The sequence below is a fragment of the Pseudomyrmex gracilis genome, unplaced genomic scaffold, assembly GCF_002006095.1.
Source record: "Pseudomyrmex gracilis isolate BER0280 unplaced genomic scaffold, ASM200609v1 scaffold_7, whole genome shotgun sequence".
Classification (NCBI taxonomy): Eukaryota; Metazoa; Arthropoda; class Insecta; order Hymenoptera; family Formicidae; genus Pseudomyrmex; species Pseudomyrmex gracilis.
In genome coordinates, this window is record NW_018020591.1 from 772,513 (window position 1) to 799,610 (window position 27,098).

General features: G+C 36.7%; 4 protein-coding genes across 5 annotated transcripts; all 4 read right to left on the reverse strand.

The window, feature by feature from the left end:
- Positions 1-767: 767 nt before the first annotated feature.
- On the reverse strand, positions 768-5,467 carry LOC109859980 (probable cytochrome P450 305a1). Its single transcript, XM_020438760.1, has 8 exons — positions 5,419-5,467; positions 5,224-5,330; positions 3,778-3,927; positions 3,118-3,369; positions 2,494-2,894; positions 2,177-2,288; positions 1,206-1,640; positions 768-1,068 (listed from the first exon to the last, which is right to left on the reverse strand). Exons 3-8 carry the CDS (start codon positions 3,860-3,862, stop codon positions 890-892), a joined length of 1,464 nt encoding a protein of 487 aa, XP_020294349.1. The 5' UTR covers positions 3,863-3,927; positions 5,224-5,330; positions 5,419-5,467; the 3' UTR covers positions 768-889.
- A 2,598-nt stretch (positions 5,468-8,065) lies between these two features.
- Positions 8,066-12,353, reverse strand: LOC109859712 (probable cytochrome P450 305a1). 2 transcript variants are annotated; one of them, XM_020438243.1, is made up of 8 exons: positions 11,995-12,353; positions 11,601-11,733; positions 11,125-11,298; positions 10,412-10,663; positions 9,791-10,191; positions 9,468-9,585; positions 8,502-8,936; positions 8,066-8,362 (listed from the first exon to the last, which is right to left on the reverse strand). In XM_020438243.1, the coding sequence occupies exons 3-8, from the start codon at positions 11,222-11,224 to the stop codon at positions 8,184-8,186; spliced, it is 1,485 nt and encodes a 494-aa protein (XP_020293832.1). In that variant the 5' UTR covers positions 11,225-11,298; positions 11,601-11,733; positions 11,995-12,353; the 3' UTR covers positions 8,066-8,183. The 2 variants fall into 2 exon arrangements, with proteins under 2 accessions (XP_020293832.1, XP_020293825.1); XM_020438236.1 differs by lacking the exon at positions 11,601-11,733.
- A 2,192-nt stretch (positions 12,354-14,545) lies between these two features.
- On the reverse strand, positions 14,546-24,051 carry LOC109859545 (small subunit processome component 20 homolog). The gene is made up of 8 exons (XM_020437906.1): positions 23,723-24,051; positions 23,375-23,655; positions 18,107-23,284; positions 17,749-18,004; positions 15,978-17,646; positions 15,464-15,894; positions 15,074-15,346; positions 14,546-14,987 (listed from the first exon to the last, which is right to left on the reverse strand). Exons 1-8 carry the CDS (start codon positions 23,765-23,767, stop codon positions 14,841-14,843), a joined length of 8,280 nt encoding a protein of 2,759 aa, XP_020293495.1. The 5' UTR covers positions 23,768-24,051; the 3' UTR covers positions 14,546-14,840.
- A 481-nt stretch (positions 24,052-24,532) lies between these two features.
- LOC109859724 (uncharacterized protein C9orf78) lies at positions 24,533-27,021 on the reverse strand. Its single transcript, XM_020438255.1, has 6 exons — positions 26,821-27,021; positions 26,572-26,680; positions 26,339-26,481; positions 25,993-26,211; positions 24,924-25,057; positions 24,533-24,858 (listed from the first exon to the last, which is right to left on the reverse strand). Exons 1-6 carry the CDS (start codon positions 26,940-26,942, stop codon positions 24,698-24,700), a joined length of 888 nt encoding a protein of 295 aa, XP_020293844.1. The 5' UTR covers positions 26,943-27,021; the 3' UTR covers positions 24,533-24,697.
- Between the last annotated feature and the right edge of the window lie 77 nt (positions 27,022-27,098).

Genomic DNA, 27,098 nt, shown 5'->3' on the forward strand with positions numbered 1-27,098 from the left:
GGTTTGTAATAAACTATAATCTTTACTGTCATATTAATAAGATAGAAACTTACATAAGTTTATGTAAGCGACAAAGTTGTAAATACATTAAAAAAGAAATAAAATAATATTGACGAACAAATTGCTTATCAGATAAACGCGGTACAACTTCGTAATACCTCGGATTTAAATTGGCTATTGTTCTAGTCCGAAATCCTAAAGCTCTTGCAAGGACAACAGTTTTTTCCGGAAAGTTTGTATCAATGCAAATTAAGATTTCATCAGATAGACGAGTTGCATAGCGCTTTTCTTATCACCTTGTCTTGAAGACTTNCTCAACTCTTCGACATCAAAAAAGACACACATGTATTCCACGCTCATGAAATATATACGAAGTCAGTGACCCCGCCAAGGTCGCGCGGCGGAGGTCAGTTACATTTCTGTAGTATGTATATACTACATATAATACAATATAAAGTATAATATTATAAATGTATAATAAATTATATGTATAATATGTATTATTAAATGTTATATATAATATAAATTAAAGTCACGTTATTTTCACGTGTTGTTTGTCTACTCTTTCCTGTCACGCAACTTTCGTTCCGTTTTTAATTTTCTCTACATATACGACGACCTGCCCCAAAATCGCTTTTCATTATTTACTCTCTCGATCTTATCAATTCGATTCGACTCGTTCAACCAATCAACCAATCGGCAACGCAAAAAAGAAACAACAATAGATGCGATATATTCGGCTCCAAAACATTGGATTGTTTGCCTTAATTATTTTTATTTTTTACCTTAAATGTCTACAAAACACTTATCACTCAAAAATTTGCTATGTTAAGAATGTTTAGAACATTAACTTGTATAGTATACATTTACTCGGTTACTATAAACGAAGTCATCGTGGAACGATTAGCAGTTCATACGGCTTCGGATTGATCGTCAATCCTACGTTCACTTCTATTTTAATAGAATCTTCATTGTTCGGCGGAAGAACCCGATACTTTTGCATCACGCCAACAAAGAAAAAAAACAGCGCCGATCTGGCGAGTATTTCTCCAGGACATCGTCGTTTTCCTGAATAAACAACATAAGAAATACATTTTTAAGAAACAAACCTCGAAGATACAAAGTACGGAGTTTTATTTCGATGTCGCAAAGTTTAATTTTGAACAACGTAAATTATTGTACTACGAATGTAGTGATTTACTTGCCTTTTCCAAATAACATTAAGTTTTCATTTACTTGAAAAATACCGTCCTTCAAAAACCTTTCGGGCTTGAACGACATCGGATCGGGAAATAGCGTCGCGTCGTGGTTGAAAGAAGCTGTGTTGAAGTATACCGCTGTACCCCGCGGTACTTTGTAGCCCTCGATTATTGTGTCCTTGACCGTTTCTCGATTTATCATCGGAAAAATTTTCCATTTTCTAATGCACTCGATTATTACAGCTTCGGTATAATTCATTTTACTTCTGTCGGTCATATCGGGAAATCTGTCGGGACCGATCATTCGATCGATTTCCTCGTGCAGTTTGAGCTGTGCATCCTGGTGATTAGCCATTTCTAAAAATAAGAACTCTAAAGCCGGCGGTGTCGTGCCAATTCCGGCGATAAAAAAGTCCACCAAGATGAGAAGCAGATTGTTATCTGAAAAAGAAAATATATACACACAGAATATATACAATATATTATATTGTTCATCTGTAGTTGCGAGAGAACATTCGCGAAGAAAATACTTTCTCTCGACGGTGCTTTCATTAACACATTCCGATTTGCAGGTGGAAGCGTTAATTTCCTCGACCGCGCGTAATATCCGAGAGATAAAAAAAAGCTTCGAGTATCTTTTATGTAAATAGAACATCTTCGAGAAGTACCAAAAAGTGCGTAAAACAACATAGTCACTTCTTAGTGCAATTTGTTATCAATTCAAAGCAACGCCGCGTACATTGTGTGACACATATAACAACGTAACGTAGTGACAATAAAATTCAAACAATTATAATAATAATTAATGTAATATTTTTTTTGCAAAGACACCTCTTGTTAGAAATCGTAACGTTTTACTTGGACGTACTAAAGTTTTAAATTTGTTTAAGCATACCGTTTGAATATTGTTTTGCTCGAAATTGATCTTTATTTGTAACTTTATATATGGTAATTTTAGAATACAAAAACATTTATACCCTCGAACACAGAGTCATTCTTGTCGTGCTCCGACATCTCGCGAAGAAACCAATCGATAAAGTCCGTCTCGCTTCCGTATTGATATCGCTCTTTGTGTTTATTAATAAAGTCCTAAACAACGAATAATAGCAAGACAGTGTAAATGTTGTGACGAGTAGAAAATAAGCGCCGAAATTAAAAAAATAATAATAAAGTACATGTAAAAACAAGATAAACTGAACTCACAAGCGAACCTGAATAATCTTTTGTACACTTTAAATTTTCTTTCCAAAAGCTTCATCAAAAAATTGTCTTTAAATAAAAAGATATTACGAACCATTAAAAGATCCCTGAGCTTTTCATTCAATTCCAATACAATGTTGTATCCTGTCATATTGGGTGCGATGTAACATAACCAGGGGAATGACGACATAATTCCACCGGACATGTCTAACGTTTTCGCGCGACATTCTATTAAATGCAAAAATGACTGCAATCTCTTGTCGCTGTCAAAAATCTGTTTTCCCGCGATCAACAACCAGAGCGTGTTGATTGTGGCAGCTGCAATTACGGGTTTCATACATCGTACATTTCCCTCTTTCAATTTGTTTAAGATGATTTGAAGTTGGTTCAGAAGAAAATCATTCATCGTCCGTTGGCCGTATCCGATGTGTCGCATTGTACGTAAAGACCACGCGCGCAATTCTTTGTGCTCGGAACCGACGTTCATCGTGAGACCTTTGAAGACAAGGAATTAGCAAAATTAGCATTTAAATTATAAGAAAACAATGTAATATAAAAAAAAAAACTTCTAGTGAAAGCATGAGGACATTTAGTCGGAGAGTACAGGTGATTTTTGATCAAAACTGTAGCAAGGCGACGTCAAAACGACGGTGTTTTGCTATCCTGATTGAAATACACATCGAAATACAAAATTAAAAATACAATTCAAATTTGTTACCCTTCTTCATTCCCATGTTTCGCAGCTTGGACATTGTGTTCCACGGACGTGCGTTAAACTCGTTTTTTTGCATCAAAATGTGCATAAGCTTGGAATCATTGATAACTACTACATTATCACCCAATTGCAAACTTATTACATTACTCTTGTATTTCTTGCTGAGATATTCAAAAGCAAGATATTGCGCACCGAGTTCTTTGGTCAGTTTGCGCACATACAACACATTTCCAATCAGTGGCCAAGAAAAAGGACCTAAAAGTTCAACATTTTTTGTCACAAACTATCGTGTCTTCAATTTTTTGTAAAATTGAATATTTAGTATTTTATCAAATCTTCTATTTACATCGTCGTGATAGAAAACGCAAAGTTATAAAATTTTATTTGTTTGCAAGTGATTTTTTTATATTACAATAATTTAACAGTATAATATTTGCATTTATTTTTTATGTATCTATTTAGAAACATTTCAAACAAGTGTACAAATCACGAGTAACAATCTGCGAGTCGCGAACAATGTCAAAAGCTTACAAATGCGATTAATAAATCGTGACGAATTTACAACAAAAGTCTGTAAGTCAAATAATTGGGTTGCAATTTGCGCAATCTTAGCTTAACTTAGAAAACCAAATCTTTATTGTCTAAGATAAAAATTTTAATTACCTGGTGGATAATTTCGTCGTGTCTGTAGCAACTTTAGACCAAAAAATAAAACAGTCAAGATAAGCAGAATTAGTAGTGTAGTCATTATATTTTACTGATAATTTCTTAATTTGAAAGACAAGAGTTTTATCGCCGATTCGTTCTGTTTGTCTGAAAAATGCCATACAAATATACACTTCAGCTTTTACTTGAGCCAACAATTACAGATTCACAGTTTTTGTCATTAAATTTAAAATGATTCTTGATTTTATATTGCGCCAGTTCGATGTCGTATAATTGCACAAATAATTTAAAATTTAATATTTTACAATTTATCATAGATTAATACATCCGTCTAAATGTGTGTGTATTACTCATTAGTGAAGTCTTAATCCTTAATCAAACTCGACAATTAGTTCATCAAATTAAAGAATAAGAAATGCACGCGACAATATAATTGCGCTCATAAATTGTATAGATTACTTACATAACCAGCTAGATTGGTAGATTGTGTAACAAGACTACATACTAGTGATACATTGTGTGCATTTTTAATGTGCTGCGAGAGCTACAACATACGTCTATTACCCCTTAAACTGCAAATCAGGGTCATTCGTGGTTTCGGAAAATTTATTTGCACTTATAATTTACAGACGAAGAAAAAAAAAGGAGTTTGACCCCACACTACAAAAAATTGTACACGAACAATATGCAACGGCCACCTTTTAGATCTCCAGTACAACTTCAACAGCCACAGTGACAGAATGAAATTCAAAGAAACCAAAATACAAAAACTTAAAAAATCAAAATATTGAATAAAATGCAATAGCATAATTTTTTTATAAAACCTGCAATCTTTATAGTCAATGAAAACACTTTATTTTTCAATACGGTCCATTTCTTAGAAAATCACGATTTTTTAAACAAAATTGCACTTTGAGTTACTACACTAGAGTTACTTCGTTTACATTGCAAAATTATTTAAATACATTCATTTTTTACAAAAAAATTTGATAGATTTGTGAAATAGAAACGATGTAAAGATATTACATAAAGTTGTTTAGAATTTTTCTATACCTTCAACATAGAGAAAGATACAGTGCGACAAAAACGACCCTGGATTGCAGATAGAAAGTAATAAAAAACCTTTATAGAGTATTACACCTGTGATCAGCAAAATTTTTCGCAACGGTTCCTTTTTCTTCAAAAAAGTGTTGAAAACAATCTATGTTTAACAGAAAATCACGAGTGTGATCACAATGAGAATAACCGTCACACCAATTAAAAAATAATTCATAATTGTACGTTTGAAATTTTCAATTTCATCGAAATATTTTAGGAACAGTTGAAAAACTTTCACAACCAACGCGTAACCATTGCATTCAAAAATGCGGCCCATAACTGAGAGTAGAAAAAAAACAAACGATTTAAAAACTTTATATAAAATATACACACATATGTACTTACAAAATATAGAATGCGGAATATCCAAAAAACTACAGAGTGATGCAGTAACTAATATTGGCGCAATTTTATCTCAAATAACTCGGTGACAAAGGTTTGTTGTACCTTTTCTGTAGAAGAGAAAGAAAAAGTTCTTACAGTTTCTCTCGTGTTTTTCAATAATCTTAAATTAGATTGCGGCTTAAATTAGATTCCTACTTTGTCAACTAACTGAGAAGTGACGAGAATTGACGACAGAGCAAAAAATATACTTACACAATAAGAGCAAACATAAGTGCGGTTCGTTTTATATAATTGGTCAGTAATAAACTATAATCTTCATTGTCATATTAGTAAGGATGGTACTTAAATAAGTTTATGTAAGCGACAAAGTTGTAAATACATTAAAAAAGAAATAAAATATTATTGACGAACAAAAATTGCTTGTCAGGCAAACGCAGTGAAAATTCGCAATACCTCGGATCTAGATTGGCTATTGCGCTAGTCCGAAATTCTAAAGCTTGCAAAGGCAACAGTTTCGTCCGAAAAGTTTGTATCGATGCGGATTCAGATTCCGCCAGATAGACAAGTTGCATGGCGCTTTTCTTATCACCTTGTCTTGAAGGCTTCCACAAATCTTCGACGTTAAAACTCATGGAATACATGTGCGTTACGATCAACCAAACATCAACGTAGTGTGCAAACACATTTTTTTCACTATAGCATTGAGTACCACATCAAACGACACACTATTTATGTGGAACAGATGATGTTTCGACGCGGCAAAATGTAACAATGTCACATTGTTTTCTCGACGAGAAAATTGAGATGCACGAGAGCACCTCGATCCAAGATAAGCCGCACGATCTGATTGATAAATTTATATTGGAGATTTTTCGAAGAACGACAGAACTGAGAATACGCGATTTGTGATCGTGAATATAATTTTCGTAAAGAAAATCAAAACCTTGTTTACTGTTTGCGAGACTCATGTGAATTTTATATCACAAGTGAAAATTTATTGATATCGTGCCTCGATCTCTTTATGGCTAATTCGAAAACAATCACCGACAACACCTTGGCCACGACGTTTCTCTTTCTGTCGCTGAATCTTGAGTGGTTGAAAGCAATTCAAGAAAAATGAGACAACGTTGTCCGCAAACACAGAGCTCCCAACGAAGATCTACCGTTCTTGCCAGTAACGCGAGCCTTCTTAGCTGAGGTGAGACATAGTAACACTAATCCTGTAAATCCCGAGCAATTCTTGAAAATGAGACAATCTTATTAACTATTTATTAAAAACATTTCAAAATCACAAAAAATTATGTCAAAATTAATGTTATTTCTTTAATATAAAATGTTGAATAAAGTCTTGTACATTTTTACACAGTTTTTGCAACGTTTTGACCAATAAAAACATTGCATCAAACATAACTATTTGGAGTTTGCGAAATACGTACCTAAGAAAACGTACCTAAAAATACGTTTACAGGATTAGAGTTGATAGACATATTAATATACATATTAATAGACGTATTAAGACATTATAATGGAAACGTATAACATAAATGGCGATTTGAAACGCGTTGACTCGATACATGAATAAACAACTCAGGTGCAGAGATATTTGATCTTGGCGCCGCTCGGCGTTCCTCACAGAGCCGAAAAAGACGTCTTCCTGAACGGATATCGAATACCCGAGGTAAGAATTTCGAAACTTCTTGCAAACACAAACAATTTACCGATTCTATATATGTATATATCCCATTTCACGACGAAATCTCGTATTTTCGCAGGACACAATTGTTCTCTTCGACTTTCACAGTGTTCACAATGACACGCAGTACTGGGAAGAACCAGACAAATTCCGTCCGGAACGATTTCTCGACGAAGAAGGCAAATTTCGCCGGAACAGTCACGCCTTATTTTTCGGCCTTAGTAAAACAATAGGCGTTGCAAAATACATATTGTACATTTTATGGGTTTGTTTCTCTACACCGCGCGAATCTTACGTCTCGCGCGTCATAATCAACTCGCGCCATTGTGACTGTAAGAACAATACGAGCTGTTATTACGTGCGTTTCAGGTAAAAGCGCTGTCTGGGAGGCCGGCTGGCACGCTTGTCGTTGTTCTTCTTGTTTACGTGCTGTGCACTACTTTGACATGGAAATCTCACTTTTTCATGACAAATCGGACGCGAACTGTTACGACGGCTTCACTTTGGTCGCCAAAACCGTTTTATCTCAAACTTACGAGAAATCCTTTTATAAGATTGTATGTTAATAAGTATTCGTTTTTTTTAAGTAAAAACCAAAAAAATAGATTATATATATACATATGTATAAATTATATACATATGTATAAAAAAAGATTATATATATACATATGTATAATATGTATAATATGTATAATATATGAAGACGATAGGAGAAGAGAACTCTTGTATTAACTGATAAGTAAAGTTTTTCCAAAATTTTATGTTTTTAATGTTATGTGATAGTTAAAATAGAATATTTTTATTATCTAAAATAAGAAGAAAACATTCTTGATAGATACCGAGATATCAACATTTTTATGAAACGTATATACAAACGTATATACAAAGAAATACACGTACGTTTCAAACTTAAAAATCGCTTTTTTCTAAAATTACGAACAAGTGACTTATCAAGTTCTTTCTCTCTGTGTTTTACATATATAATACACACTATAATATATTAAGAGAAAGTAGTTTAAGATTTAAAAGAAATGCTACATAAGAAATAATGAACTAACATAGAAGAAATGAAATAACAAGAATTAAAACAAATTATATTATGAATTTTTTTACAACGTATAATCTTTAAATTACCATCAATTATTTTTTTTAACACTTATAATGTCGGCATCAAAGACTTTTTCATCTAAAAATTCGACATATGTTAAGAATGTTTTGAAGACTTAGATTCATAGCATTATTATTCATTCGTTCAATCTAAACAAAGTTATCGTGGAACGATTAGAATTTTATAAGGCTTCGGATTTATCGTCAATCCTGCGTTTACTTCTATTTTGATAAAGTCTTGATTGTTTGGCGGAAGGACTCGATACTTTTGCATCACGCCAATAAAAAAGAAAAATAGCGCCGATCTAGCGAGAATTTCTCCAGGACATCGTCGTTTCCCTGAAAAAACATACAAAATACATTTTTAAGGAACAAAACTCCAAGATACAGAGAACGAAGTTTTTTATTTCGATTTCGCACCGTTTTTAGCTTTGCAACAACGTAAATTATTGTACTACAAATGTAATGAGTTACTTGCCTTTTCCGAATGGCAATAGGTTATCATCTATTTGAAAAATGCCATCCCTTAGAAATCTTTCGGGTTTAAACGACATAGGATCGGGAAATAGCAACGCGTTGCGATTGTTTGAAGCTATGTTAAACAATACTGTGGTACCTCGCGGTACTTTGTAATTTTCGATTGTTGTGTCCACCATTGTTTCTCGACTAATCACCGGGATAATCATCCATTTTCTAATGCACTCGGTTATCACAGCCTCGGTATAATTCATTTTACTCCTGTCGGTCGTATCGGGAAATCTGTCGGGACCGATCACTCGATCGATTTCCTCGTGCAGTTTGAGCTGTGCATCCTGGTGATTGGCCATTTCTAAAAAAAGGAACTCTAAAGCCGGCGTCGTCGTGCCAATTCCGGCGATAAAAAAGTCCACCAAGATGAGAAGCAGATTGTTATCTGAAAAAGAGAATATATACAGAATATATACAATATATTATATTTTACATCTGTAGTTTCGAGAGAACATTCGCGAAGAAAATACTTTCTCTCGACGGTGCTTTCATTAGCACACTCCGATTTGCAAGTGGAAGCGTTAATTTCCTCGACCGCGCGTAATATCCGAGAGATAAAAAGAAGCTTCGAGTATCTTTTATGTAAATAGAACATCTTCGAGAAGTACCAAAAAGTGCGTAAAACAACATAGTCACTTCTCAGTGCAATTTGTTATCAATTCAAAGCAACGCCGCGTACATTGTGTGACACACATAACAACGTAAGGTATTGACAATAAAATTCAAATTATAATAATAATTAATGTGATACTTTTTTTGCAAAGACAACTCTTGTAAGAAATCGTAACGTTTTGCTTGGACGTACGTACTAAATCTTTAAATTTGTTTAAACATAACGTTTGAATATTTTTTTGCTCGAAATTGATCTTTATTTGTAACTTTATATGATAGTTTTAGAATACAAAAACATTTATACCCTCGAACACAGAGTCATTCTTGTCCCCCCCGTGCTCCGACATCTCGCGAAGAAACCAATCGATAAAGTCCGTCTCGCTTCCGTACTGATATCGCTCTTTGTGTTTATTAATAAAGTCCTAAACAATGAATAATAGCAAGACAGTGTAAGTGTTGTGACGAGTAGAAGACAAGCGCCGAAATTAAAAAAATAATAATAAATTAGATGTAAAAACAAGACAAACGGAACTTACAAGTGAACGTGAATGATCTTTTGTACACTTTAAATTTTTTTTCCAAAAGCTTCATCAAAGAATTGTCTTTAAATAAAAAGATATTACAAACCATTAAAAGATCCCTGAGCTTTTCATTCAATTCCAATAAAATGTTGTATCCTGTCATATTGGGTGCGATGTAACATAACCAGGGGAATGACGACATAATTCCACCGGACATGTCGAACACTTTCGCGCGACATTCCATTAGATGCAAAAATGACTGCAACCTTTTGTCGCTGTCAAAAATCTGTTTTCCCGCGATCAACAACCAGAGCGTGTTGATTGTGGCAGGTGCGATTACAGGTTTCATACATCGTACATTTCCCTCTTTCAATTTGTCTAAGATGATTTGAAGTTGGTTCAGAAGAAAATCATTCATCGTCCGTTGGCCGTATCCGATGTGTCGCATTGTACGTAAAGACCACGCGCGCAATTCTTTGTGCTCGGAACCGACGTTCATCGTGAGACCTTTGAAGACAAGGAATTAGCAAAATTAGCAATTAAATTATAAGAAAACAATGTAATAAAAAAAAAACTTCTAGTGGAAGCATGAGAACATGTAATCGTAGCGTACAGTTGATTTTTGATCAAAACTGTAGCAAGGCGACGTCAAAACGACGTTATTTTGCTATCCGAATTTAAATACACATCGGAATACGAAATTAAAAATACAATTCAAATTCGTTACCCTTCTTCATTCCCATGTTTCGCAGCTTGGACATTGTGTTCCACGGACGAGCATTAAACTCGTCTTTTTGCATCAAATTGTGCATAAGCTTGGAATCATTGATAACCACTACATTAGCACCCAATTGCAAATTTATTACATTACTCTTGTATTTCTTGCTGAGATAATCAAAAGCAAGATATTGCGCACCGAGTTCTTTGGTCAGTTTGCGCACATAAAACAGATTTCCGATCAGTGGCCAAGAAAAAGGACCTAAAAATTTAGCATTTTTCGTCACAGGCTATAGGTGTTTGTATGAGTGATTAATAAAGAATTAAATAATATTTAATTGATAAACAAAAAATAAAATAATTGAGTAATAATACGTAAAATTGAATATTTATCATTGTGTTAAATAAAATTATTATTATATACACCGCGAGGTTTCGTAAAATTTTATTTGTTCGTAAATATAATTTTTTTTCTATTGCACTAATATGATGATGTAATATTTACATTTATTCTTTATGTATTGATTTGCACATTGTTTTTACAAATCACGAATAACAATCTGCGAATCGCGAACAATGTGAAAAATTTGCGACGAATAAATCTTGATGACTTTACATTAAAAGTCTGTGACTGATGAATCGCACATATGTGAATTGCATATTGCGCAATCTTAGCTTGACTTAGAAAAGTAAGAATATATTTTTTAAATTAAAAATCATTACCTGGTGGATAATTTCGTCGTTTTTGTGTGTGCGTATGTCGCAATTTTACACCAAGTAGCAAAACTGTTATGATAAACAGAATCATTATTATTGTAGTCATATTTATATTTTTTACTGATATTTTTTAATTTTTACAGACAAAGTTCCAACACCGTTCTGTTTATCTGGAGAGCCCTGTTATACAAAAATACACTTGAGCTTTTACCGATTTCAAAATGTTTGTCAGTAACTTTGAAATCGACTATCGATTTTATATCGCGCCAGTTTGATTTTGTAATTACACAAATAATACAAAGATTATTATAAAAATGTTATCCATCTGAATGTGAATAAATGTATACGTAGTATGTATACGTAATGTGTATACGTAGTATACATTTATTCAACTCTTAATCCTTTATCAAGCGATTAGTTTATCAGATTGAATGAAAACTGCCCGCGACAATAATTGCGCTAATAAATTGTAGGTCACTTACACAACCAGCTAGATTGGTAGATTGGGGCAAGAGAAGCGCATTTTTAATGTGGTGCGAGAGCTACAGTATCGTAACGTACAGTATCTATTAATACAATTGCGTTCAGCAGAATTTTACGCAACGGTTTCTTCTCCTTCAAAAAATTATTGAAAACAATCTACGTTCAACAGAAAATCACGCGAGTGCGATCGCAATGAATAAACGTCACATCAATTTTAAAAAATTCATAATTGTAAAATATTTGAAACTTTCGGTTTTATTGAAATATTTGAAAAACAGTTGAAAAAATATTACAAACAGCGCGTGCTGTTAAAAATGCGGCCGATAACTGAGAGTAGAGAATAGACAAACGATTTGAAAAATTTATATAAAATATACACACATATGTACTTACAAAATATAGAATGCGAAATATCCCAAAAACTACAGAGTGATGCGGTAATTAATATTGGCGCAATTTATCTAATATATAACTTGATGGTGGAGTTTTGCTGTAGCTTTTCTGTAGAAGAAGAAGTTCTTACAGTCTCTCTCGTGCTCTCTTTCGTTAAGCTTAGATTAGGTTGCGGCCTCCTACTTTGTCAGCTAACTGAGAAGTGACGAGAAGTGACGACAAAGCATGTAAAAGATATACTAAGACAATAAGAGAGAACGTATGTGCGTGCGACTCTTTTTATATGATTGGTCAATGGGCCAATCTTTATCATCATATTATTAAGAATGGACCTTACATAAGTTTAGGTAGATGACAGAATTATGTGAACACATACAAAAAATAAATGGTAGTAAAATATATTAGATTATATTTAAAAAATATAAATTATTCAGAATAGATATACTAGAAGAGATATATAGAATATATATAAAAAATATATGTAAATATAATAATATATCAAGATAAAAGTAAGAATATATTTTAAAAAAGTACTTTATTTTTAAACTAATAAATATATGAATGTAAGGTCATTAAGAGCCGTTCGTAAGATGTGCGGAAATGTGAGTATATAAATATACTCACATTTATATATATATACATATATATCATAATTTTGACAGTTTTAATTTCTCAATCGTCAGTTATTGATAAAGATCCAAAACAATAAGATTGAAACGTTTGAAATACATCACGGTCGTGTATATTTATTAATAGTATATATGTGATTTTTTTAAAACTTTTTCCTTGGATTAAAAACGAATTTCACTCAAACATCAAATGTAGCTCGTTATTGTTTTCTCCCTATTTTTTTATTTAGATATATATATATATATATATATATATATATATATATGTGCGTGAGGTTCTTTTTATATAACAAGCTATAATTTTTATCGTCATATTCCCACATAGCACGGAACTTACATAAGTTTATGTAAACGACAGAATTGTGAACACATTTAAAAGCAAGAAAATATTTTAAAATGTATTAGAATATATTATAATTTATAAATTTTTCTTTGACTAAATAACCGAAGTGATGATTTTTTGTTACAGTATTTGCTGCTATCAATTTTTTTGAAGTTAGTTTCAATTTTTCAATCCTCAATTATTGATGAAGATCCAAAACAATAGGATCGAAACGTTTGAAATACATCACGGTCGTGAATATTTATCAAGAAATATACATGTGCGTGTTATTTTTGGCTAATGAGCTGATTTTTATCATTATATTATTAAGAATGGAATTTACATAAGTTTATGTAAACGATAGAATTATGCCAACACATTTAAGAAACTAAAATAAGATTATATTAAAATACGAATAAAATTAGGAATATATTTAAAAAACGTATTAAATTAAATAAAATTCGCTCGCAATATTAACAAAAAGTATAGAAAGATATAACAAGGTCTGTTTCGAGCTTTTAATGGATCTTAAAATTTATTTAAACAAAAGGCATATAAAACGCAAATAAAATTAACAAATGACAAACGTTTCGGCCCTTACTTGAGCCATCTTCAGTGTACAAAGAAATATAAATATAAATATAAGGAATCACGTCATATCACAAGGTTCGCAAAAGTATATGGAAATTGAAAAAAAAAGATGATAGATCTTACATTAGAAGTTTATAGGTAGGTTGTATAATGTTTGACTTCCTGAAAAGATCGTGTAGAGAGAGAGAGTAAATAGTCACACACAATATAAAAGTTAAAAAGTTTTGAAACTTACATATCCAAAGTCAAAATCAAACAATGAACAGAGAGTAAAAGCAACAACTTATATAACAGTCTCCCCACCAACCAAAAGTAAAGTCAAAGTAAAACGGTTACGTTAAATTTAAATTTTGAAAGATTTTATTGAGTCAAGTTTAAATTAAAATAAGAATGGTCAAGTAAGTTCGTGTCGTTAATTAGGTTTAAACCAAGTGTCTGTTCCTTGATATGTATAGTCTCAGAAATTAATCTTTTAAAAAAATTACGTTCATAGTCTAAAATTTGAGTATTGTCCCAATCGAAAATATGATTTAAATNAAGTCTATGTTTTGAAATTACAGACAGCTGTGAGGAGGTTTTATTAATGTCATTTTTGTGTTCTTTTAATCGTGTTTTTAGTTGCCTTTTGGTCTGTCCGACGTAAGATGCACAACAATTAATAAAAATTAATACAATATTGTGTGTGACTATTTACTCTCTCTACACGACCTTTTCAGGAAGTCAAACATTATACAACCTACTATGGACTTCTAATGTAAGATCTATCATCTTTTCTTTTCAATTTCCATATACTTTTGCGAACCTTGTGATATGACGTGATTACTTATATTTATATTTATATTTATCTTTGTACACTGAAGAGGGCTCAAGTAAGGGCCGAAACGTTTGTCATTTGTTAATTTTATTTGCGTTTTCTATGCTTTTTGTTTAAATAAATTTTAAGATCCATTAAAAGCTCGAAACAGACCTTGTTATATTTTTCTATACTTATATTTAAAAAAGTAATTTATTTTGATCATTTGTATTGATACATATATACAAGACTAACCTATATATTAATCGCGCTAACTTTGGAACCTGAATATTCTCTTTTTTTCACGAGCTTATCTAATTAATATAATAAAATTTATGTACAAGTATACAGTCGGTGTAAAATTTAATATCTAAAAAAATTCATCACACGTGGAAATGTACATTTTACAAATTCTATAAAAATGTATATAAATTTGTATTCATTTATATTTTTTAATTTTATTTATTTACACACACATCGCGCACAATCACACGCAACTTATTAGAGAGAGTTACACTTCATCTGACTCTACTTTCTTCTTACGTTTTTTTACTGGTTTGTTTCCTCTTATATTGTCTAATTTTCTTTTCTTCGCCTCTTTTTTCTTTTGTTGTCTANTCAATTTACGCTTGGCCGCCAGCTCGGGATTAGTCACGAACTGCAATGGAGTTGCAAGAGTGTAAAGTTTATATTACATAACGTCTTAAAAATACGCAAACGTATGTGAAAAGATAAAGAAATTACCTGTTGTGTGCGAACTTTTCTTCTTTCCGCTCTCTTAATATCGAACTTCTGTTGCACTCGATTCAATAATTTAGTATATTCCTCGTTTCCTATGGACTTTTTAATCATAGCAGCTACTTCTTTGGCAAGTCGGCGTAATAATTCTGCGTTCGTTTCTTCTGTCGTGGCTATCTCTCGCACCAATGGAGACATGATATTGAAGAGTATTCCGTTCAGATACTCCACAGGTACTGTGGCCAATATTCCCGCAATGCACTTGAACACCGCAGTTCGCTGNAAACATCAATTCAAACAATTTTGTTTATTATCGCGTAAATTTTTCACGCACACACATACATCATGTGTGTGTACGTGTGTATTTATAGTTTAATAAATAAGTTATGTATTTACCACTGATGTTGATTTAGGAGCTTGTGTTATTTCCACATTAACAGCTCTTCTCAGTTTTCTGATGAGCCAGAGAAGAGACAAATTGTTACTATCCTTCGTTTCATTTGCATCATCGTCGTCACTTTTACTTGCGGATTCTTCGATTGATTTTAATATCTTTGTTGTGAAGATTAAATTCTTCACAACTTGATCCGCTAACTCCTCGAACGTCATGTCCGGATGGAGTTGCGCTATTAGATCTAAAACCAAACTCCGCAGAGTGTCAATAGGTTTCGAATACATGTAGCCCTCTTTCGCGTTGTCGTTCTCTGGATTATTCAAGAGCTCTACAATTTTATCAACGTCAAGAGCGGCCAGAATAAAACCGATCAACTGTGCGGCCCCCAGTCGAACCCAGATGTGCGGATGAGCCAACAAAGATTGACCGTATTCTGAAACAAAATGTAAAAATGTGTAATAACTCCGTTGAAAATTAGAATTGCACAACACTTCAACGCAAATTCTGTTTGCTTACCAGCAAACGAGCTGACGGAGTCCTTGTACTTCTCGCTCGTAAGAAAGGACGTGCAGTACGCCGATATTTTCAACAGCAACTGTAACACCTGATATAAATGATGGTCCTTCATTCTTTCCGGATCCTTCGATATGGAATTTTTTGCTATGCGAAACGCTTTGTTTAGCCTCGCGAATTTTTTCGGTTGTTCCTTGTGAGAAGTCTGGAACTGCTTCAACAACAACGGCAACAGTTTGATCAATCGCGAGTCGAAGTCGTTTTTTTCCACAGTTACAAATATACCGCACAACTGCGCCGCCAATGTTCGGTGTATTATTTTGGTTTCGCTTAGCCACTGAAGAATCAAGTCGAATAGTTTGTTTCTTTCGTTAGGCGGTATACGGACGAGCATTTCCTTTATACACTTTGCGCAGAGTTTGCGGCAAGTCGGATCGTCGTCGTTCACCAATCGCGAACCGGTCATCAAGAATATAATGCCGACTCTGCTTATCAGAGTTTTCAACGGAAATCCCGTGACGATAGTGTGGATCATTTCCAGCGCGCTCAATCGGCCCGTTTGAACCTCGTAACTCAGTTGGGTGAGATAAAAAGATATGTGTTTTTCCAAGTGTTTACCCAGAGGATATTCCATCAGATACGAATAGAACACGGAACGCGATTGCAACCTGACGTGTTCCAATTCCGAGGTGATGCTCAGCATCGCTACTTTGTCCATAACGGCGTACATTTCGGGAACGATCATCTTCCGATGAATTATGGCCTTGAGCAAGGTAAACGCGGAGGCTTGCTTGTCCGTGTCGTAAAGATCTTGCTCCGCGTGCAAAATGAGAATCTTGAGTTGATCGGCGCTGATGTTGAAGTGCTTCACGTCGCGAACGATCACGGACATGCACTTGAACGTGGCCATCACGAGATCGAAATTATTTCCCTTGCTCAATCCCGGGGCAGCGTATTTGTGCAGAATCTCGAACATGGCGTTGCAGATTTTCGACATCGACGATTGTATCGACGCCAAGTCCATCTTGAGCATCCAGTTCAGACATTGTAACGCGACAGTACTTAACTGAACGTACTGAGAATCCAAACAATTGCTCAAAACCAATCCGAAAGGTTCTAAATAAGATTTGTACTCCGAACTGGAGACTTTGTCCCGTTTCAACAGTATGTGATACAATTTCAGACCGAATTCTATAATTACGTGAACATTGGTGTGCTTGGTGGTTCTAGCCGCGGTTTTAAAACCCATTCTGTTCTTGGGTTCCGGCGGTATGATGTACCAGTCGGATTCCTCCAACACCGAGGCTCTCGTTTCCTCTTTCGTGGGTTTTTTGTTTTCCTTATCAGACGTGAGACTTGGTATACTGTCCGAGATAACACCGTAGAGAAACACGAGCATGCGTTCCATCGGTATGTAAGCGTTATCCGCGAGTCCTAGAGTTACGTTTCTCAGACACTCCGTGACTTTGTATATCGTTTTGTGCGAATGAGTTTTCATCAGCACTTCCTTCAACGGCAGTATCAAATCCAACAGACACGAATCCGTTATGAATTCCGCTAATATGTGAAAGATGTCGTAGCTCTTGGTGCTCTTCGCCTCCGACACGTTTCTGACAATACCGGCCACCTCCTTTTCCTCCGCGGTCAATCCGAACAGATCGATCTTGCACACCTGAATCGTGAACATAATAATACAGTTAATGACGTGATGGCGAAATTGATGGCTTGTTATATATCTATACAGAAAAAAAAATGTATATAATAGCACACTTACGGACAGGATGCTTTGTAAATTGTTATTAATGTCGAATTGCTGAAAATAGGGCTTCAGTGCGACCAGCACGGATTGCACCGTGTACGCGAGAACGTGCACCTGGAAACCCTTGGTCAGCAGCGTGTTCAATTCCCTCAAGAGATAATGAAGATACTTCGGTCCCAATGTTACCATGATCTTTTGCAGTATTTCCCGAGTTACACGTCGAACCGATTCCATGCGCGATTTAAGAAATACACACAGTTTCATAAAAATTCTGAAAAACACACGTACGTGTGCGGTTTTAAAACTCTCATTTTCAGAAAAAAAAAAAAACAATAAGGAAAACATTTTCTACATACAGAAGTTGTGAACTTACCCGGGCAGATTTGCGTCTAGAAGACTCTCGGGCAACTTCTGTAACAATTTGACGAACGCCAGTGCAATGGGAACTCGCAGCAAATCGTCCTCTTCCGTCTCGGATGCGATTTTCTTCTTGTTGATTTTATGATTGCTGTCGTGCCGAGTTCTGGCTACGATTGACTGATGTAACTGAGGCAGCATGCACCTCGATATGCTGAACACAACTTTTCTCGCCCCGCACTGAGAAAGTACCGTTTGTTTCTCGATTATCGACACATTTTCTTTCATCGTTTCGCTCTTTTCTGCAACTTCCTCAACGTTCTCGGCGTCGTTCTCCTCGTTGTTCAGCGCTTCGTCCAAATTTTCCTCAATTTCCAACACATCCGCGCTCACAATATTGTCAACGTTTTCGCTGATCGCTTTGCCAGTTTCTTCCTCGCCAACGACAGCGTTGTTACTTTCGGTTTTCACCGAAGAGATTTCACTTAGCGAAATATCTGATTTGTACTTGGAGAGATCGTAATGAAACGAGTCCAATATCGCGACCACTATTCTGACAACTTGCTTCTGAAACTCCATGGAGCTTCTGAGCTTGCTCAGATAATGTCTCAGAATGATCTCGTAGTGATGCCACGGTAAGAGTCTGCACACCATTCCGAGAGTCTCGATAGAGGCGTCGATGAGACTGTTCTTGTGAACGAACGCCTCGTTGCATAAGTACGACGAGCAAAGAGGAAGAATAAATTGCGTCAGAGTCTTGGGATTGAACGGTTTCTCTAAAGTCTTGGCGACGTTGCAGAACTTCAACAAAGCTCGAGCTCTTCTGTGCAACTGCAGATGTTGCATATTCTCGAAGAAATCGACCTCGGGATCGGTTCGACTGGCTAGCAGAGACAAGTCGCGCAAGATCGGATGCACGTCCGCGCATTCCAGAGTCATGTGTCCCAGAAACGCCATCGACTGCAACCGAACAGTTTCGTTCTTGCTCGTGATTCCCTTTCTCGTGAGCGCCAGAATCGTGTCGTCCATCAGGTAACGTCTGTTCGCGGCATCGCTCTGATGCTGCCTAGCCAGTTTCGGTCCGACGAGCTTCAGACACTGACCGGAGTAATCCTTCGTCGCTAAATCCGACTCGTTTTTCAAGAAGTAAAAGCAATTGTGTATCGCGATCACGCCGAATTCCAATGTGATCGCGTTTTCCTCGACCATTCTGCTGATCTCTCCGAAAGCGTCCAATCTCTTCTGGAAATCAGGCTGTTCGATCCACTTGCGATCCCAGGCGTTAAGGGCCATCAGAACGTCGCGCTCTCGCGTCATCGTCTCGCGATGATCCTCCGACGATCTCTCGGCAATTGTGCTGAACAGTTGCAGAAGAAGTTTGCGAGCGGGCACGTCCGACACGAGACCTATCAGCGGCGCGACGGCGCGCACATGAATCTCCGGCTGTTTCACGATTCTCAGGAGATTGATAACTGTCGTCAACAGTTTCGTGACGGTTTCCTCGTTGCCGCCGAACGCCGCTTTTTTTATCAGTATGGGCAGTATCAGTTTCACAACGGTGTCGCATGTCTCGGCATCTGTGACGAATTCGGAAATGCGCGACAATATGACCAGCTCGGTCTTGTTCACGGTCTTGTTCGATCTCGCTAATTTGTTCTTCATGAATTCCAGAATACGAGGAATATGCGGCAGAAGAACGGCGGATCCGTAATTGACGCCGTTCGCGAGAGCCGTTTTGTCCACCTCGAGCAGATTGTCGGTGAGCACCGATGTCAGAGGTAAAAACGGCACGTCGTCCACCTGCATCGCGTCCTCGTCGGTCTTGCCGTAATCCTGCAGCGTCAACATCTTCACAATTATCTCTAGAATGGCATTGACGACGGACTGGTGCGTCTTGGGATTCAAAAGCAGCTGCACGATGTAAGGAAGAGGAGTGATCGATTCGTCACCCTCCCGGTACTTCACGAACAGCGGATAGTACCGTGAATTTTCGCCCCACGCCATGAACAACTTGAGCAGAGCTGTGGGACTGTGTATGCTCTCGACGGGTAACTTCTGTAACCAGGGAAATATCGCGACTTGGTAGAGCGCGTCTATCTCGTGCCGCGTCCAATCGTAGTTCTCGAAGTGAGTGAAAAATCTGGCCAGCACGCCGATGCAGCTTGTCCTCACGTTCTTGATCGAGAGCAGATAGCCCGAGTAAACCTCGTCCGATCTCCGCAGAATGCCGGTCACCTCTGCCAGGATGCAGATCAATAGTCTGAACAAGCAAGGTAACAATCTCGTGCACATTTTCCCGCCGAATTGCTCCATCAGAATCGTCAGCAGATTCACGGCGCTCTGCATGCGTTTGGGCGGCATAACGTTTCTCAGATCGATCGCGTTGACGATGTTCTCGGTGTATTGTCTCAAATTTAACGACTCGTTTGACGACATGTACTTGAAAGATTTAAACGCCATTTTGACGAACGCGATCATCTCGTCCTCCTGCGTGCCGCTCAAGAAGCGCAGTATGAGCTTTCGCCGTGCGAATCCACCGGCTTTCCCGCCGGTTCTCATACCGGTCTTCATGATCATCTTCGCGTAGATTATTCTCATTACAATCGGCACGAGATCGTCACGATGTTCCTTCTCTATCATGTTGCTCTCTTCGTCCAACTTGAAACGCGCGAGCTCGTTCTTCAGATTCTTCTCGCTCACCAAATTGTAGAGATTGTCTTTGTACGGCAAAAGATACTTGAACCTGTACGCGAAGAGACAATTCAAAGCGGCTCTCTGTACGTCGGCGTTTTTCGAAGAAAGCAAGTCCAAGTAGATCTGACGCATTTCCGCTTCTCTGTGCAACATTTTCGGATTCCGCACCTTGTCGAATATTTCCATCTGAGCGATCAAGAGCTTCACCTTGTGATTTCTGTCTTTGGCGTTCGCTTGCGTGGCTCTCGTTTCTTCAATATCCTCGTCGTCGGTTTCGTCGTCCGTCACGTTATCCGTCGCGTCGATCGGTTTCTCGCGCTTCTTCTCAACGTTGCAAGAGAGAAGAGACAGGGACTTGCCGTCTTCGGTGTTGGATTTGAAGAAATTCGTGTTCACGAAGTCGATAAACAATCCGGTTAGATCTCTGTTCTTCGTCTCGGCGTAATGCGAGAAATGCGCCATACACTTCCAAAGAAGAATCTTGTAATTATTGAAGTCAGGCTTGTCGTCGTGTCTTTCTATCGACATTTCCAGAGACGAGATGATCGGACAATCGAACGATGGTTCTCTTTCGATTGTGGATTGCACATTGTTGGACGTCAGTTCGGTTAAAAACGTCGGCCAGAACTGCGGACACTCCGCGTTACCGTAATCGGCTATTATCACGCTCACGGGTTCCCAGAGCAGAGAGAAATTGACGAACAAATTGCCTATCAGACAACGCAGTGGAAATTCGTAATACCTCGGATCTAGATTGGCTATCGCGCTGGTCCGAAATCCCAGAGCTTGCAGGTGCAACAACTTTGTTCGATAACTTTGTATCGATACGGATTCAGATTCCACTAGGTAGACGAGTTCCATGGCGCTTTTACCATCACCTTGTCTCGAAGACTTTCTCAACTCTTCGACGTTGGAGAACAAGGAATATATATGCGACACAATCAACCGAACATCACCGTAGGGCGAACTCATTTTCTTCGCTATATTATCGTTTAACGTGTCAAACGACACACCGTTGATGTAGAACGAATGATGCTCCGACGCGGCAAAATAAGTTAAGCAAAGATCTATCGCGTTCAAGACGTACTTGTTATCGTGATGTTTTTTAACAAGATCAAGCAGTTTTATGTCGGATTTGATCAGAAACTCGTGCAGATCGTTCGGTTCCGAAATGTGTATCATCGATTCCAGTATTAACAAAAATATAAAAGCAGTTTTCTTAACATCTGACGTATCTTCCACGGTACAACCGTCGTGTTCCAATATCTTCTTGTACGAGAATTGTAATCCATCCTTCAAAAGCTCTTTAAACTCTTCTTGCAGCGGTTTCATATGCGGTAAAATTAACAAAATTCTCATTGCGTCGAGCGAAACGTTATCGGTGGACAGCGTTTTCAATTCTCTCGAGAAATAATCCACGTTCTCAGTTTTCATATTACGTACATCTAGAATATACTTTCTCCATTTGCTCAGAGTTACGCCGCTGAGACAAGGCGATGATTTTGCGAGAATTATCTTGCCGAACAAAAGCAACGTCTTAACGTCAAATCCGATAGAGAAGCTTCGTTTCAATACGTGAGGTAATATCAGAATTTCGAACGACGAATAGTTAATTAACTTTTCAACGGTAGAGTGCAACAATTCCGTGTTATTCACCGCCATGATTTTTAACAGTAAGTGACTCGAATGTTCTTGCATTATCTTGACAGCGGACGCTGAGAGAACGGCAGCAGACACATTCAAAACTTCTTCCAATATATTGTTGTCTTCACTTGATGTGTCAATAATAACAGTGAATCTTTTGATCAATGACACAACGTCAGTCACGAACGTTCCGTTTTTATAGTTGATAACGATATGTACAAGACGCAGAAGCAGGACCAAAGGATGTTCCCTCTCGGAGGATTCCAACGATTTTGAATTTTCCACAAACACATCCGTCACCTTCAATATTACATTCCACATAACGGTGCATTTTTGTGGATGTACGTTTTGCAAAATGCAGGTCACGATCTCTCCCAACACCTCGAAAGCGAGCTTCTGATCAACAGACTCATCCTTCAGAGCATCGAAATAAAGCGACAACATTTGCTCGCCGCAGGAGTGAAATTGTCCTGGTGTGCCTGATACAACCTCGAACAGCAACTTTCCACAACCTTGTATCCCACACTCGTTATCTTTCAAAATACGTAGAACCAGTTTTACAAAGGATTCTTTATCTCTGATCTTACGAACCACAAATGCAAAACTCTCCGCAGCAAATCTGTTAATATAAGCGGGCTGAGTGTCAGCCAGCAACGGTAGCAACAGAGAAACAACAACTCTCACATTTTTTATCAGATATCGCCAAAGAAATTTGAACAGATAAGCCAAAGCTGTAAACGTATGTTCTATTTGCTCAGAATCTTTGGTTTGCAACAAATCGATCATTTGAGATAAGAATTCTGGAAAATATTCGTAGAACTCTTTCCGAAGATCTTTGGCTACGGCCACAATTAATCTATGGAAAAAGAAACATCAGATTTATTATGAAGAAAAATGCAAAACAATACGCATGTGCGCTTACTTTTACATTGAACGTGTGACTTACTCTAAAATTGGCTGTAAAAATAAGGAATCTCGTTTCTTCAGATATTCCATAAGCGTATCGATCACACGTTGCTTTTCGTGAAGCAATTGAGGCAACGTAACAATATCACGCACTTGTCTCTTGAAGACGGTATAACCGTCCGTCAGATTGAGGCCGTTCCATTTTTGAAGCGTCTCGTGGAAATAAGTTTCAACATCTTCCGAATCGTCTTCATTTCGATGCGCCACACGGTGAAAAACATCGACATCGATTTCCGCAACTCTTTCGGAAAATGGTTTTAACTGCGCGAGAAAAAGACCGGATTAAAAACTTAGGTTACTTTTTAATTACCAAAGCAACTTTTCTTACCCGAAAGGTGTTCGCTTCCTTGTGACGAGTCGGTTTGGTCTTCATTTTGTTCAGCAAATTATCATCAAACAAATATGTACTCGACAATAATACAGTCAGTTCTCTCCGGTATTATCTGATCGTACGCATGGCAGTATGTTCGCAGTTTTTGGTTTTGAATCTCTTACAGCATGCTACAAGCGCGGTAAAGGGGATGTGCACAACAGCAGCGAGTTCCGGCTTGAGTAAATTCCATTTGCCGTTCGCAACGCTCACGGAATTATTTCCATCCTTGTTTTTCGTCGAAAGTTAAACAAAGATAGGATAGGTAAAGGCACACGAGATCCACTTTTGTGGATATTACGGCGCTAAACCCAACGGTCGAAACCGTCGTATTAAAAAACTACAACAGGATGGCCGCTCTCAGTCTTCTCTCTGTAAGAAATTGACCGATTATAATTAATTATTCTTCTGTAATTTGTGTCTGTGATTGGTCAATTTCTTACGACTTACAGCTTACGACTGTATTGTAGAACGGGCCTTCCTCGGCGTTTCTCAACAGCCAATAGGGAAATTACTCCAATTATATTGTATTGTTTATATTGTAGCGGTAAAACGAATCGAATGTTTTATAAGCAGTCATGAACTGTGCATTTGCAAATAGAGTAAAAAGAAATATTTTGTCTTTGTGAAATATTGATAACAATACAAAAAGTTGCAAACACGAGAATAAAAATAACAAATAAAGAAAAGGTATTTATATTTGTGCATGCCTCTTAAAAAAGATATGCGAATAAACATACAATAATTTTGTATCTTAATTAAAGTTTTTTATTCATATTGCACTTATATTAGTATTCACATTTAAGTTCGTCTTTATTTACAATAAATTAATATATAGATACAAGTGTATATCTAAAAACAATTGTGACGACAAAAACCAGTTGCCACAACTTTCGGAACTCAGAAAAAAATAAGGATTTCGAAAAGTTTGATTTAAAATCGTCTGAATTGCTTTTTAAATCTCTCATAGTGATAATCATCGGTTGCTTTTTCTCCATCTTTTCGTTTGCCCCGAAAATCTCCCTTCGCAGTCGAGTTTTTCTTGTCATCAGATCCTTGTCCCGACTTTTGAAAATCTGAGTCTTCTATGTTAACTGCAATCATAAGAGAGACATTACACAATTGCTCTCTTTTAACTACAAAACAATGAAATACATACATCTGTTGTGTTGCACAAAGTTCACAGCCATGTTAGTTGGAACAAACTGTGAAGGTCCGTCTTTCTTTCTGTGTCTATCCCACAGCAATTTCAACTTTGCCTCTTCCGTGGCTTCGATATTACGAATTTTAGCTCTGAAAATCAATTGTGTTATCAATAAATTTATTTTACTCTCACAATATATATATATTCGCAGCTTTTATATAAACAAATCCACTGTAGTTTTAACTTTTATGAAAATTTATTTATTTATTTCTTTTTTCAAATGTGCGGCACATACATCTTATAATTGACGAACATGTCTGAAATAGATTAGATTAAAAAAACACCAATCTACATGTGTTAATGGTTTTAAGTAAGCGGCGCAAAGTTTACCTGATTGAGATTGATATATTTATATTTCTTTCCAGTACAGTAATGTCACTGACCTACGCCGCGCGGCCTTGGCGGGGTCATTGACCTCGGCCGCGCGGCCTTGGCGGGGTCACTGACCTCGGCCGCGCGGCCTTGGCGGGGCACTGACCTTGGCCGCGCAGCCTTGGTGGAAGAGGGGCGGGATCACTGACCTCAGTCACGTGATTACGGTATATATATAATATATGTGTGTGTGTGTATTATATAGATATAGAATATTATCTATAATATATATATATTATATATATGTATATGTATATTTTCTTTTTTACTCTTTTCTTTGTCACGTGTTGTTTTTCCATTTTTCTCTCTTTCTTTTATTTTTTGAGTTTGATTTTCATGCGTTATTATTGACATCTCTCGTAGGTGTATTACATAGTTTATAAAATGTACATATTAGCTGTCATCGCGGTGACAGGTCGTGTTCACTGATGCAACACATGAAAATGAAAACAATAATAGCGTGCGCGTAGCGCGCGCTTGTGTTGTACTAGTATTTCTAAATAGTATACGAAAAACAATACATCTCGTGCATATGAAAAACAATTCAGATTTAGATTCAGTATAAAAAAAGTCTAGCAAAAGTTAAAACTACGGTGTGGATTTGCCTACATTCATCATTATTATGTTTCAATTACAAACAAACATTACTTACTCTATGCCAAGATCAACTTCTGGAATGCCTGAGAGCATTTGGTTTGAAAGCATCTCCTCACTACGATTGGCTGAACTTTGTCTCAGGTGTTCGGGTACTGCTCGTAAAGCAGCTTCTTCCGGCGAACAATACAATCCTTTTTCGTTACTTGCACTATCTGTCGTGTCATTGTTATTTTTGCTTTTACGTTTTGACAGTTCTTCTTCTATATATTTGACCCTGTAGCAACAAGTAGTTTTATTAGGTTAAGTTAGATTATGTATTTTTATCAAGTTATGATATGATCGGTGTGTGTGTTTTGTAAAGATCATCAAGAAATGACAAAAAGCAAAGTATAAATACACACATTTCTTCATCCTCGTCTCGTTTGTTAGTCTCCGCATTAAACTGTGTCCCAATACCTGTTTCGTATGCGTCATTTTTATGTTTTATGTTCTTCAACGCAGCCATATTCACCATTCCTCCAGTTTTCATATCGAAAGGATCAGACTAGATATAACATAAAGGAATAACATTGCTCTATATAAATTTTCTTTTTGTTATATTGCTTATATATATTTTTAATCGATTGTTTCTTACTGTTATCACATCGGACGCAACATTATCTCCGAGAGCTAAACCGACAACGTCGACACCAGGTGGTTTTTCACGAAGCTTTTGGATTATCTTCATCTCCTCAACTTTTTCCCTAAAAAAAAATAAATGTTATCATGATTACGCGAGTTTTATCAAATTCGCTGCTAAAATACACAATTAATATACAACACAAGCAGAAGAGAAGGTTGGGTTAGAAAAAAAAATTATATTGGCAGGAAGATATACACGTACCTGACAGACATCTCTTCCTTCTCGTTCTCATCGTCATCCGAGAAATCCTGACGTCTTCTCAATGGTTTTCTACTTTTTTTCTTAAATTCGATACGATGTACTTCTTTGTCGCTGTTGCCCATTTTTCCTTTATATCAGAGAGAAAACTTGGTTTGGTGCAAAGATGGCTGTATCCAGAATGATCCAGAAAGAAGACTGAAAGCAGTGACGCCAGATTCCGAACGTTTGGCAGCATGCGGTAGCAGCGGCAGCATGGAGGGGATGTGCGCACAGCTTCA

Excerpts from the sequence above, each read along its gene's own strand:
- LOC109859724 (XM_020438255.1), bottom strand. The coding sequence starts at position 26,942 with ATGGGCAACAGCGACAAAGAAGTACATCGTATCGAATTTAAGAAAAAA. Across the intron at positions 26,681-26,820 it reads AAGGAAGAGATGTCTGTCAG|GGAAAAAGTTGAGGAGATGA; the intron begins GTACGTGTATAT and ends ATTTTTTTTTAG. Across the intron at positions 26,482-26,571 it reads TTGCGTCCGATGTGATAACA|TCTGATCCTTTCGATATGAA; the intron begins GTAAGAAACAAT and ends TGTTATATCTAG.
- LOC109859712 (XM_020438236.1), bottom strand. The coding sequence starts at position 11,224 with ATGACTACAATAATAATGATTCTGTTTATCATAACAGTTTTGCTACTT. Across the intron at positions 10,664-11,124 it reads ACGACGAAATTATCCACCAG|GTCCTTTTTCTTGGCCACTG; the intron begins GTAATGATTTTT and ends CTAAATTTTTAG. Across the intron at positions 10,192-10,411 it reads AAACATGGGAATGAAGAAGG|GTCTCACGATGAACGTCGGT; the intron begins GTAACGAATTTG and ends TTGTCTTCAAAG.
- LOC109859980 (XM_020438760.1), bottom strand. The coding sequence starts at position 3,862 with ATGACTACACTACTAATTCTGCTTATCTTGACTGTTTTATTTTTTGGT. Across the intron at positions 2,895-3,117 it reads AAACATGGGAATGAAGAAGG|GTCTCACGATGAACGTCGGT; the intron begins GTAACAAATTTG and ends TTGTCTTCAAAG. Across the intron at positions 1,641-2,176 it reads GAATGACTCTGTGTTCGAGG|ATAACAATCTGCTTCTCATC; the intron begins GTATAAATGTTT and ends TTTCTTTTTCAG.